The sequence below is a fragment of the Hippopotamus amphibius genome, chromosome 1, assembly GCF_030028045.1.
Source record: "Hippopotamus amphibius kiboko isolate mHipAmp2 chromosome 1, mHipAmp2.hap2, whole genome shotgun sequence".
In the NCBI taxonomy this organism is placed as follows: Eukaryota; Metazoa; Chordata; class Mammalia; order Artiodactyla; family Hippopotamidae; genus Hippopotamus; species Hippopotamus amphibius.
This window is the reverse complement of record NC_080186.1, coordinates 83,327,011-83,341,238: the sequence shown is the minus strand read 5'-3', so window position 1 is coordinate 83,341,238 and position 14,228 is coordinate 83,327,011. Positions and strand designations below refer to the sequence as shown.

Sequence of the window (14,228 nt, the reverse complement as noted above, 5' to 3'; positions counted from 1 at the left end):
CCCAAACCCTTTTTACTGGTCCTGACTTATGGTCAGTTCACAAAATCTACATCATTTCTCTCCTCCATCTTGCTCTGGTTGCTGTCTGATTTACCCAGAATACCATACCACCTCATCAGTTACGGGCTCATAAGTCACCTCCTCCCAGATCTTCTTTGACCTCCATATCTCCCTGTTCCCTTATCCTGCTTTATATTGTATAAATGTATACCTATTATTTTCTGTCTTCCCACTGGAATGTAAACTTTGTGAGGGCAGGGACTTTTGTTCACTAGTATATCCCTAATATCCAGAAGAGTACCTGTATATTATCTTTGCTCAATAACTATTTCTTGAACAAATGAATCCATGAGTGAGAAAACTGAGACGTAGAATGGATAAGCAGTTTCTCCCTGCTCACACTGCTGTTAAGCAGACAACCCAGGTCTGTGTGATTGCAAAGCCCTGGTTCATAAGCACCATGTCGTTCAGCTCCTCGATGGATTGCGTGAATGCAGCATAAGCAAGAATATTCTGGCGGACTGGGAGTAGTGCGTGTTGGGGTGTCAGTATAAGGAACGTATCAATTGGGTAAGATCCTACAGGACCAGAGTTTACTGTTCTTTATTTGATTATACTCTATGATTATATGATTTAAAAGAAAAGTATATATTTGGTCATTCAGATGACCAAAATGTATTTTTCGTAGATGTTTGGTCTTTGTGCGCAGTTCCTGACTCACAGCTCCTAAAACCCTTGGAATTTCCTAAGTGATGGCAGCGATAAAGGTGCCTTGTTAATAAGTTAATGAGGTGACTTTTGGAAACCATGCAAGAATGGGCGCTGGTTGCCCGTGGAGCCAACTGTGTGATTAAAGGGTTGGAATTTAAGTCCCACCCTCACCCACCCCCAGCCTCTACCTCTGGGGAGGGGAGAGGGCCTGGAGGTTGGATCAGTCACCAATGGCCAGTGGCTCAATCAGTCATGGCTGTGTAATGAAGCCACCACAAAACCCCACGAGGACAGTGTTGGGAGAGCTTCCAGGCTGGCGAAGAGGTGGAGACTTGGGGAGAATGCACACTCCGAGAGGGCATGGGAACCCCACCCTCTGCCCCATACCTTACCTTATGTATCTCTTTATCTGGCTATTGGTTTGTATCCTTTAATATCCTCAGCAATAAGTCAGTAAGCTAGTGAGTAAACAGGTCTTCCTGAGTTCTGTGAGCCATTCTAGCACATTCTTGATCTCAAGCAGTGGGTCATGGGAACCTCTGATTTATAGCCAGTTGGTCAGAAGTACAGGTAACAACCTGGGCTTGTGACAGGCATCTGAAGGGGAGAGCGGTCTTTGGGACGGAGCCATTAAGCTGTGGAATCTGATTCTGCATCCGGACGGATCGCGTCAGACTTGAGTTAAATTGTAGCACAGCCAGTTGGTGTCCAGAGCATTGTGTGTTGTGCGGACGTGCCGCCCCCCACCCACCGCCACACACACACACATTAGAATTGGGTCCAGGAACCTGACGTACGTGCGAACGGTTTTTCTGAGTTGTTAGCAAACAAAATGCAAGTAACTGATATCTGAGGAGCCAGCGTGTCTTTACAACGTAAGTGTCTTTACGACATAAGCCATTAGCCTAGATAAAAGCAATTTATAACGTACCTTTTTGCTATGATTTAAAAGAAGACGAAGCTCTGCCTGGGAAAGAGAAATAGGGAAGGGGCTAGGTGGGCGGCGACACGTTCAAGCAGTGAAGCAGCTGATGCCTGTGTGGAAACATGGAATGGAAGGAATGATGTAATTGGAAAAGGAGACCTCAAAATGCTGTATACACAATGATGACGGCTCTGAAAATTCTGTGTGTTAGCAGTAGACTTGTAAGAGACCTTGAAGTTCATAAATAGTTGGTGATTCTACTGTTCAGGGCTTTATTTGGTTATTTCATGTTGGTCTTGATATTTAGATGTTCCTGTTTAACTGTTACTACTCATGATTAAATATACATAAAAAAGAAGAAAGGCAGTGTACCATACAGTGAGCCAAGGGGACACGTCATCCCATCTGCTCCGCGTCCTGTTCCTTCCTGCTGTCCACCTCCACTGAGCGCTGACATTCAGCACTGCCTTTCCTCAGGCTGCGCCCCCAGCCTTCCGGTCCTGTGACGATATCCTCTGCATGTTACAGACCACCTGCCCTCCAACTGCATTTTCTTCCTTACCCTCTTGATTACTCTCAGGTGCTTTTCCATCCAGTTTTCTGAGGCTCTTATCCCACTGCTCTTGCCCTCCTCCTCTCTTGGAGGAGGACTTTTGAGTATCCTTTCCCTACGCCCCAGCACTCACCCTGGTTGCTGCTTGGTCCTCATCCGTGTTTCAGTCTGCTTCTTCCTGTGCTCACGGTCCAGCACTCTGAGCCCTGCCTGAGGAAATCCTGTGACTGTTCTGACGTGACCTGTTCCTTCTCTAACTCTGCATTCGCTACTCTCAAAGCCTTTGTTTTTTTTTTTTCATACCAGTCAGGTTCTTGGTAACGAACCATACAAATCCACTCTGGCTCACTGAAACAGAAAAAGAATTTAGTGCAAGACTATTGAGAACTCTCAGAGTTACTGGGGAAGCTAATGAAGTAGGATTAGTAAACGTGGAGGGACAAAGCGGGAGCCGAGCAGCCAGAACCACAGCCAGAATTCCATGGCCTCGGAGCTGGTTTGGGGGGACACTGCTGCCACCACTGCTGGATAATGAACAGGGTAGCAGGCCCCACTGGTGCCGGACGCCAGACTCTGCCAGTGGCACCTTTGCCACCAGAACACATTCTCCTCTGGCCTTGCTTCTCTGCACCACCAGTTCCTGGTCAGACCTAGGCAGAAACGTCTGGCCAAGTCACAGCCCATCCACTCACTGCAGAGGGAACCCAGAAAGGAGTATCTCACTTGTGACGTGGGCTCTGCCTCCTGCCACATCTCACACAGTGGGAAATCACTCAGTTTCCAGACAGGAACAAAAAAAGAAAACAAAAGGCCACATGACCCACCCCCAATTCAGGACATTTGTATTATTAAACTTTCTACAACTTCCTTAAGTCCTCGAAGCTGTTTCTTCTAACCTCTCACTCAGCAAGAGCTCTGGAACATAGTTCCATGCAAAATTAAAACCTAGGGATCACAGATTTGTATATAAAAATGTTCATAATAGGATGATTTAGAATAGCAGAAAAAAGGAGTCAGCCTGAATTTCCAACAATAAAGGAATAGCTAGATGAATTATGAGATATCCGTAGGATTAAATATTAGCAGTCATTAAAATTCATAAATTTTAAAAACTTTTCACAACACACAAAAGTATAACTAGAAAGAACTTCAAAAAAACACTTTACAATATTTATATGTAAGCTCTCAGAATTATATATGTGCATACATGAACATATGTTATAGTGAAATACAAATGTGTATATGAAGATAATACACCAAAGTGTTAACAGATTGATGAGATTAGAAGGATTATTTTCTTCTTTATGCTTTTCTGCACTTTTCACATTGAGCTACAAAGTTATAAATATTGAAAAGAAAATCTGGTGGGGGCAAACTTCCTGTGCCACCATTTTTATCCTTTGTCATGCTCTCAGAAAGTACAGTTTTTCACAAACCAATCTCAAACTAAATACTCTGAATTCTTACTCTTTCCTCCCGGTGTTGAAAGAACTCCCTTTTTTTCTATATAATCACTTCCTCCTTCACCGCCAGTTCATTCCCACAGTCTTTATGTTCACGTGTAAATCATCCGTGCCATCCTGTAAGCCCTTCCCCAGCCCTGCTTCGTTCACCCAGCTCCTACCAGAGCCTTCCCTCCCTCGTGCTCATCATCCCTCCCCATGTTTTAGCTCGGCGATTCACTGAAGCAGCCATCTCTGGGGTTGCCATTACTCTTCCCTTAGCCAGATCTGAAGATCTTGCCTCTGTCGGCTAAGCCAAGTGACCCTGCGATTTTCTTATTTTCTAAACTAAGAAGGGTGCATTCTTAAGCACCTTACTTCTAAGGCTCCTAGTTAAGCCTTACAGCCAAGCTCTTCTCGTGTCTCCTGACTAGTCCTACACCTCAGTGTTTACGCCCTTCCTCATCTCCTCATTTCCCTGTCTGCATAGTGGAACCAGTATCCTATACATGGAAGTTCTGGTTTTGACAGAACCTGTGACCTCCATAGAGATGACCTTCCCAAGCCAGCTCAGCTTTGACAGTGGGCTTGAGTTCTCCAGCTTCATCCATGGCCCTGGAAGCTCAGTAAACTTTGCCTGCAGCTGTGGTCCTCAGTGTATTAGCTCTCTCCCAGCCTCCACCTCCACCAGCAAGAGGCCGGTGTCCAAAAGTCTAGTTTTCAGGCCGGTGCCTCAGAGTTGAACTCTGCTTTTCTGTCCAGTCTCTTCAGATTGCAGCCCTAATTGGAGTCTCCATCTGGCTTTCAGTCTCACCTTCATAGGCTTTGGATCACCCTCAACTTCATGGTCTCTGACCTTCAAACCAACCCAGGACCCGAAACATCTTGGCCCGTATTCTGTGTATGGGGTTCCTACTAGGCTAGCAGTTAAGTTCAGACTACCCTAGTTAAATATGTCTTTCCATGCATGCCGATGTCATGTCTCAGCCAACAGGACTTGATCTGTGGTGACCAGATCTACAGAATAGCAATCCTCTCATAACTATTCTTGATCTGGCTCATCTACCCTCACAATGTCATATTTATATTAGCCCTGACCTCCTTCTGTTTTCTAGACCCATAACTTATATTATCTTTAGTACACCTCTTGGATTTCCTGCTCTCAGAGAAGTTTCTTGATTTGTTATTTCATCCAGCAGGCACGTATGAACACCTACCGGTTGGCACTGCGGACAGTCAGAGGCTAGTCAGGGAGTTAGACAAAATAAAGGGCTGTGTCAGTTAGGATGCTTTTTATTGCTAATGACAGAAGCCCTGATTCAAACTGCCTTAAGCAAAAATGGAATATATTCCCTCACATACCTGGCAAGTCTAGGGGTAGATCTGGTTTCCTTCAGGCACAGCTGGATTCATGGATCTTAAATGCTGCCTTTGGGACCTGGCCTGTCTTCATCTCTCAGCTCTGCTCTGTTCTGCTTTGTGATGACTTCATTCTCAAGCTCTCCACATGGTGGCAAGATAGATGTTAACATTGCCAGGCCCACATTCTCCTAGGTACCAGTACAACAGAAGTACTGCTCTTTCAGCAGCCCCAACAAATGCCCCACTACTTCTTGAGGTTTCTTGCTGGATTATATGCTCTTCCCTGAACTTCTGCCAGGGAAATCTGATGCTCTGACTGGTCAGCCTGGAGTCATATGTCCTCTCCTTATAGCTGAGCATAGAGCCAGCTCTATTCAAGTACTTAAGTTGATAGCAAGGGATACAGCGGTTCCCCTGAGGAAAAGGCGATGGATATGAGATAGTAAAAACTGTTTAAGCTGTCAGTCACAGCCATCATGTTCACGATGAATGTGTAGGAGAGAGCTACAGACAGGGTTGAGTCTGGCAAGGGGAGCGTTGGACTTCATACCTGATAAGCGAAGGGTTTCCCCTCCCTTATCCTCCAGTCCTTCTTTGCCTGCCTTCCTTTCAGCAGACTTTGGTGAGCGCCTGTTTTGTTCCAGGTGCAGAGCATAGATTGTCCTAGAAGTTGACCCTGCTCGTAAGGAGTTTGCAGAGTAGTGAGGTAGAGGGTTAGTAAGAGCAGTGCACCCATGTTTACTGAGAATTCATATTTTAAGAAATAGAAATATGAAGAGTATTTCTGTGTTTTTTATGAAATTAAGACAACTTCCACCATTATATTGTTTAAAATATTCTTTACCCAGGCTGTCTCAGTAAATTTTGTTTTGTTTAATGCTTAGAATAAGTCTCTCTGGCATGCTTTGTTAAATAATGGAAACTCCATAATCCACAATTTTTAAATTTTTGCCCAGGCTGCGGTAAAACTCAGAGTTAAAACCTGTGTTTAAGTAAAAGAAGCTTTCCTTCTCCTGAGTTTTCCTTAAGATTTATTTTTTAATACTTGGTTTAGGGTTTTGTAATTTCGTTGTTCCTGGGATTTTTGTAGTAAGGTACCTCAAAATAGAGATACAACAGAGATAAACAAAATACCTTTAATTCCCACTTTTACCTTAACAGTCCCTGCCTCTGATCTATGGCAGGTTATTAAAGCATCTCCTACCAATGCCCGGTCACTTCCCTCCTATATCCAAACATCTCTATCAATGTATTCACAGCTCGTGTATAGCGAGCCGACCAGACACTGAAAGGAACACGTGTGGACATGTACATTTCTTTTAAAGGCAACAAACAGGAAAATATTTTCATGACATTCAAGATTCAACGTGCAACCTTTATATTATTTTTTAGCTGTAGGTTTTATTTTGTTCCATACTATGGGAAAAAGTTGAGAAAAGCAACACAAATAATCCACCGATTAGGGAACACATTAACATAGTGGTTCTCAGCTGGAGAGTTGGCAATGCCTGGAGACATTCTTGATCTACTTGGCTACTGGAATCTTGTGGATAGACGCCAGGGATGCTGCTAAACATCCTGCGATGCACAGGACATGCCCCACAAGGAAAAATAACCCAGTCCAAAGTGTCAGTCGTGCCACTATTGAGAAACCTTGCATTAATGGGATTTTTAGAATTCTAAACCCTGAAAGGATTCAGAACAATCTTGTAGCTTAGGCTTCCCACAAAACTAGGAACAAATGAGACTCAGAGAATTATCAAATCCTGGAGCTGACAGGAAAGGTCATCTAGTTCAGTCTTTTTACTTCCCACACACAGTAACTGAGTCACATAGGGAAAAAGTGACTGGAAGCAGTAGAACTCCACCTCCTCGACGTGTGATCAGGCAGCTGGTCCAATCTCTCTGTGCCTCAGATTCCTGTTCTGCTAACAGGGATATGAAAACGTGCCTCAAATGATTGCCGTGAGGATGAATTAAAAGAATACATGTGAAATGTTCGGCACTGTACCTGACCACCGTGAGATGTTGATAAGTAGTGATAGTGAGAGCCAAGGTGGTAATTACGGTTACCGTTGTTGCCCAAGGTCACCAAGCTGGTTCTCAGCTCGTTTAACCCTGTTCTCCTGACTCCCTGGCCCATTTTCTTTCTTTTATGCTCCCTTGAGTGTCTGTGAAGAAAGGTTATAGGGGCAACTCAGTGGGGATTAAAAAGCACTGGCCTGGAGAGACGCTTAGTAGGTACTTCAGGAGAAAGTCTGAACAAAAGTTCTTCATAAAAGACAGGGAGGAGGTTTAATTTATAGGTGGGAGCTAAGGAAGACTAAAAAGGATTGGTTCCCACCTGAAACAGGCTGCTCCCTCTGATCCCAAAGCTCTGTGAATGGTCTTCCAGGTGGTCCTGCCTCCAGGAAGGGTGGGGCTTAGATCACTGTGACCTTTACCAAACCCTGATATCCCTCCTCTTGTCTCACAGCAATGCTGTGACGGTCCCTGCAATGCTGGGATGGTTAGACAGTATTTCTGGGGACCCTTTCAGCTCTAAGAGTCTCTGAAGTCTAAGTTTTGTGGGCCTTGTGCCGGAGCAATCATGAGACATTGTAGGTAATACCCCATGGGCGTGTGTAGACAACCACAGATCTCCTGTTTTATGATTTGTGGAGTAAAAAATGCTTTATTAGATTGTACTAATTCAGTCAACATGAGCATATGGTTGAGATGTTGTGCAAAATAATTTTTCCTCTCTGAAAATAATAATAAATTATCTTACCAACAATTCTGCGTAATGGCTTTCCTCTCATTTTCTTAAAAAATTTGTAAAAATTCTTTTCAGTTATTCTCTGAGTTAAATTTTTATTTCTCTTATTAGGTTCACCAACTAAATTGTCTTTAATCAGTGGCTTTCTATAAAAAGTAGTGGAATTCAAAAGCATTAAAACTCTCTGGATTACAAGTGTGGATTAAATTCTCTTGAGGGAAAATCTCATTCATTTAGTAGCCTTCTCTCGAATATCTCATTTGTTGGATTGAACTCCTAAAGCGATTCTACCTCCGACAAAAATATTTACATAATTAATCATTTAAAGACATTTTCTCCTACATCTTACATGTCAGTCCCCCAACTATTAATTACTTTAAAAAATCAACACGAACAAGTCAGTACATGAGAAAACAGTGAATCACAGCTGATGTGTATCTGTTTGCCATTTATCTGTGTGACATTCAAGATCCACAAAGCGGTCAGAGAAGAGCAGCACACACCCATCCCATGGCTGCTGGCTGAGCCCAGGCGCTGTGCGCACACCTCGTGCAGCGCAGGGCAGCCCACCCAGGTACAGAGAGCTGAAGCGATGTGCCCCAGCTCACACAGCTGGTAAGCAGGAGAGCGGACAACACTGCCCCACCTGGCTCCTGCGTGCATGCGTTTACTCCAGGCTGCATCTTAGCAAGGACTCACTCAAGGCTTGGAATAGTGACAAAATCTCCTCTAAGATTTGACTATTTTTAATTTAGAGTAGTATTCTGTGTTTTTATTTGACCTTCAATTTTTTTTTTTTTAAGGTGTTGTGTAACGGACCAGGAACATGTGTTCCTGTCTGTATATCTGCCCTCCTCCTTGGAATACTAGGAATAAAGAAAGTGATCATTGTCTACGTTGAAAGCATCTGCCGAGTGGAACATTTATCCCTGTCTGGAAAGATTCTGTTTCACCTCTCCGATTACTTCATTGTTCAGTGGCCGACTCTTAAGGAGAAATATCCCAAATCTGTCTACCTCGGGCGAATTGTTTGACGATTGACAACTTACTTCTTTAGAATTGTGCAGTCAACAATATTTACTATAAATGGGGAACAAAAGACTACATGCTTATTGTAAAAGCTTTTGAGAATCCTGAGAATTATTGGTGGTCAAAAGTAAAGAAATGTGTAAGTAACCCAGTGAGAAAACTGAAGTTACTCTTATAAACATTTATAAACCATTAAGTATTTATGCCTCTGTGCTCCAAATTTCCTTCCTATGTAAAAGCATTTACCACTACCTGCAAGTTATCTTCTGACTGGTTTTACTAATATTTTTTCTAGAACTAAATATAGAATGTGTATGATTAGCCACATTTCCTATTCTACAGCTTTTTTTTTTTTTTTACAGCATTCTGCATTATAGAAAGAAAAAGAAAAATATTTCTTAGTTTTTGTTCAGACACAACAGGCTTTATTTCCTGTATGGAAGCAGAGAGGTCCCTAGTGAATCCTTTCAGCATAAAGGAAGCAGTTATATTAAATTGGCTTCATGACAATTTGCACTCCACAGGCTTCCAGAACTGAGCGCATAAACCAGTATCTTTTTTTATTCTTTAGTTTTGCTTTGTGAGTAGTTGGCCTCAATCCAGAATACCTTTTAAAATCTTCTGTTTGTTATAATAAATTAAAAGGTGACTACTGTCATAGGGGTAAAAACATGATTCTGTTTATCAGGGCCAAACTCTCTAAACTTTTTTTAAATGTTATGGTAAATTCACGATGCCATGGCTAATAATTGTCTCTGGCATTTTAAGATGTGTAGGCTTAGTAGAGTATATATTTACCTAACATTTATGTAAGTGTTGTTGTATGCCAGGTATTCTTCTGAGCACTTTTGAAATATTAACTCATTTAACTCTAATAACAACTCAACAATGTAGAGACTGTTATTACCCCCATTTTACAGATGACTTTCCACGATCACGTGACTAGCAAGTACCAAAGCCGGAATTCAAGCCCAAGCTTGAGACCAGGGCCAATCTCATGGGCATGTGGCCTGGGCCACCATATGAGGACCCATAGTTAGGAGGGCCCCACACCTGGTTTAATACTCTGCCATCTCTCTATTGAATTTCTTAGCATATTTTGAATAAGAGGCTCGTGTTGTATTTGGCACTGAACCTTGCAGATTATTTAGCTGGCCCTGCTTGAGAATCTGGCTCCTAAAGAGCTATGTCAACTACAACAGAAGTACAACACCTAATGCAGGACCTGGCCTGGCAGCTCTGCAATCAACAGGAATTCCATTCACCTCCCTGCTGCTTTAACAGGGCAACAAACAATGAGAAGACCTCTTGTGGTGTTTAAGTTCTTTGTTTTTTCCTCGTAAATCTTTCTTATAAGTATGATATAAATCTAATAAGGAAATGGTAAGAAATTAACAAAGAAATTGACTTTTGATGAAAAGGGGCTTGATCACCCAAGATGACATAAAATAAAATGCTAAGCTACTATAGTCTTTCTTGTTTATTTAGAAAATCTCCTTCTCTGAGTAAAGTAGATGCATCTGTCATCAGGACATTTTCCCAGGTTTTTGGCTGGAGAAATGCATGGGAGAAGACTCTCAAAGTAGTGAAAGCACTTTGCTGTCTGGATTCAGTGGCCATGGGGCAGCCAAGAGCTAGTTCATTGCACTTTGACTTTAATTCTGAAATCTCAGGCACTGGTTCTGTGTCGCCTGACGTAAAGGTCTGAAATATCAGGTAGCATATTTGTGTGCTTCAAGCAGGAGCAGAGATGAAGTAAGCCTCTGCTTTTCTAGGGAGAAAGTGATTTTTTTTAGGGACAGCAGCATGTGCATTTTATGCATCTTTGAGTTTTTCTCTGTCTCTCTTCCTAAGTGGCACTAGGTGAATAGCTGAGAAGTGAAACTGGGCTGTGTTCCGCGCAGTTAATGCCTGTCTGTGCTCCAGGGCACCTACCCCAGGACCCCCACAGCTAAGCCTGCTGCATTGGCTCCTGTCGGGCCAGAGCTTACAGTGCTTAGGCCATGGAGAATTGTAGAAAAGAAGCCATGATTTTTTCCAGAAACATATGTCCCAGATGTTTTGCAGAGCCTTAACTTAGACAGTGGTTAGCCTGGAATGTCAGAGAAAGAATCTGTGTGTGTTATATCACTAAAAGTTCAGAAATATCTTCCTGGGTTCAGGCTGCTGTGCACACACTCAGAGCCCGGCTGAGGCACACGTGATCCCACCTTCTTGCTCAGTTCCAGATTATTTGGTAAACAAATGCCTGTTTCCCTGTGCCATGTTTTTATGGCTAATTCAAGTCCTCAAGGTCACACTAGCAAAGGGGGCTGGTTTGCGACTGTAGTAGGGGCTGCTTCCCTGCTGTGCATTTCTGTGCATGATGAAAGCTGGTGCTCTAGTCTCAGCTCAAACTGAAGAAATCAGTAGCTAGCTAGTCCTTTCCAATTTCTCTTGAAATACTGTGGAATGCAACTCTTACTGGAAGAGACTGTTCATGAAAAATTAGTTGCATCAGTCTTTAAATGAGAGGCAGGGAAACCACACATCCTGCCCACACCTACTTCCCTGGAAGATTTTATCTACAGTTCAGCTGTCCTAAAGGGTCTCAGCTGCCTGCCAGGTCAGAGCCTAACTGTTTCAGAGAGGACGTCCAAAAGTCATCACAGGAAGCTTTCGCCTGGAACGAAGAGTGCTGTGAAACCATGTCAACAAGAGGAATGTTGTACACTTTTAAACTGAATAGCAAGAGGTTCTTGCTAGAAGGGAGATGACCCAAGCTTCCCCTTATAAAATCCACTTGAAACACACTGTTTAATTCCCTTTACCAAGACAGGTTAATGTTGGGAAATGTACTACCCCTTACTGTGCAGCTTCCTGCATTGAATCAGTGCTTCGTATCTTCTAAAATGCCCCATCTCGCCAAAAAAAGAGTTTGGTAGCAATATATGAAGCTTCTTTTATCCACAATTATGCCATGGTGAGTATTAAAGATCGTCCTCCATACAGCTCAGTGTTGGGGGCATTGTGTAGTTTCTTCCCTGCGATTTCAGCTTTGGCAAATGATGAACAGACCCCCCAGGTTTCCTCATCCGCCCTGAGCTTGCTTCTGTAAGCCCCAGAACCCCAACACTCTAACATCAAGTTGTCTAAGTTGTGTTCTTGTTGCCACTGTCTTTACTTGTGGATTTGACCTGCCACCTCCTTTTCCCTCCAAAGTGGTCACCTGATGCCAGGCTCTGCCATCTCACTCAAACAACAAACTTTGGAATAATTTTTGTTTTTTCACTTTCTTTAGTCCACATATCATTGGTTGCCTTTTTGTTTTGTTTTGTTTTGTTTTGTTTTTTACTATCCCCAGAATTTTCCCTTGTCATTTCATCCTCTTCTCTCCTTGCCGTCTATTTTCACCCATTGTTTCTGCGTTTGAACTAGTTCATATCCAGCCTTCCTTTTTAGTCCCATGGTCATAACTAATCTAACTCTTCAACATCAGTTCCTTGCTTTGTTTTTGCACGTTTTTTGAGGAACTGAGGCATAGAGAGATTAAGTAACATGTCTAAGATTTTATAGCTAGAAAGTAGCAGAGCTGGCATTTGAACCAAGGTACTCTAGCTCCAGCCAGACTTACTTGAACAGCTCTGTTAGGTTTAAATTTTTTAAAGTGCTAGAAAGGAAACCAGCAGGGTGCTGTGATGGGAATGCAATGCTGGGTGCTCTAGAGAGGGATATCAGGAAAGACCTCTCCAAGAAAGAGACATTTCAGCTGAGGTTTGAGGCAGAGTGCCTGAAATATTTGTCCTCTTCCTGCTTCCCCTCCCAACTTAAGTTTCACCTCTCGCATAAAATCTCCCCTGTTCTCCTGTAGCCTGGTTTCAGCAACTTCTTCTCTACACACTCTGTGTCCTAGTCACCATCATATTGCTATACCTTGTACTTACGAACACCTGTGAGAGGAAGACACAGATGCTTTTGCTATTTATTGTTTTTTTTAAGATTATTTTATTTATTTTTGGCTGCATTGGGTCTTCATTGCTGCGCGTGAGCTTTCTCTAGTTGTGGCGAGCGGGGGCTACTCTTCCTTGAGGTGCGCAGGCTTCTCAGTGCAGTGGCTTCTCTTGCTGCGGAGCATGGGCTTTAGGCAAGCGGGCTCTAGAGCACAGGTTCCGTAGTTGTGGCGCGTGGTCTTAGTTGCTCCGCAGCACGTGGGATCTTCCTGGACCAGGGTTCGAACCTGTGTCCCCTGCCTTGGCAAGCAGATTCTTAACCACTGTGCCATCAAGGAAGTCCCACTAATTATTTCTTTATGTTTGCCGTAATTCAGGGACTGTACCTCATACTACTTTTGTGTCCTTGCTCCACTTTTGGTCATACCTACCACAGCTCGGGTCAGAATGTAGCCATTAAATAAGTATATAAATTCTTATACCTTCAGACTTTGTCTTGGCCTACCTGGTTCCATTTCATCTGGATCAGTAGTTCTCAAGCTTTTTGGTCTCAAGACCTCATTAAAAATTATTGAAAGATCCCAATGAACTTTTGCATATGGGGGCTATATTTGTCGATATTTACCACATTAGAAAAAAACCAGAAATTTTTTAAACAGGAATACACAAGGACACATTCCATCAACCATCAGAGCAATGATGTCATCACACATCATGTAGCATCTAGCAAACTATGAAATAATGAAAGCATGAGAAGGAAAAAGGCACATAACATCTCAGTATGTCTTAATCATATGATAACAGTTTTTATCTCATGGAGCCCTGAAAAGGTCTTGAGGGCCCCAGGGGTCCCCATTTTGAGAACTACTGCTCTTTATAATGGCACAGCAATGAGTTCATCTCCTCCAGCAGCCTTTAGTCAGCCTGTGCTCTGTGTACTAGTTTGCTGTGTAACAAAGTGCGGCAAACTTAGTGGCTTAAAATAACAGTTATTATCTCACAGCTCTGTAGGTTAGACACCCATGCTGGGCTTAACTGGTTCTCTACTCAGGGTCTCACAAGGCTGTAATCAAGGTGACAGCCAGGACTGGGTTCTGATCTGGAACTCTGAATCTCCCAAACTTGTTCAGGGTGTTGCCGGCTGAATGCAGTTCCTTACAGTTGTAGGACTCGTGGTGACCTGTTTCTTAAAGGCCAACAGGAGAGTCTCTACTGCAGTGTGTCTCTTTCAAGGACCCACATGACTGGGGTCAGGCACACCTAGGGTAATCGCCCTTTTAATTAAATCAGAATCAGCTGATTAGGAACCATAATAACAACTTCAGAATCCCTTTTGCCATATTAATATAACATAATCAGGAGAGTGATAGCCCATTTTATTCACAGGTCCCACTTCTACTCCAGGATAGGGGACCATACGGGGTGTGGGCATCATGGGTAGAATCCTGGAGGCCAGCTTCAAATTCAGCCAGCTACAATCTGCCTGCTGTTTTTTGTTTTGTTTTGAAAAAAGGAAAAA

The 14,228-nt window shown here is 43.0% G+C and overlaps 1 protein-coding gene across 1 annotated transcript in view; it reads left to right on the top strand.

The window, feature by feature from the left end:
• Window positions 1–8,980, top strand: part of ALG14 (ALG14 UDP-N-acetylglucosaminyltransferase subunit) — an 87,838-nt gene extending 78,858 nt beyond the window's left edge. Inside the window, exon 4 of the mRNA XM_057718201.1 lies at window positions 8,555–8,980. Coding sequence (XP_057574184.1) covers window positions 8,555–8,785 — 231 coding nt within the window. The 3' untranslated portion in view covers window positions 8,786–8,980. The remainder of the gene's footprint in view (window positions 1–8,554) is intronic.
• The last annotated feature ends 5,248 nt before the right edge of the window (window positions 8,981–14,228 follow it).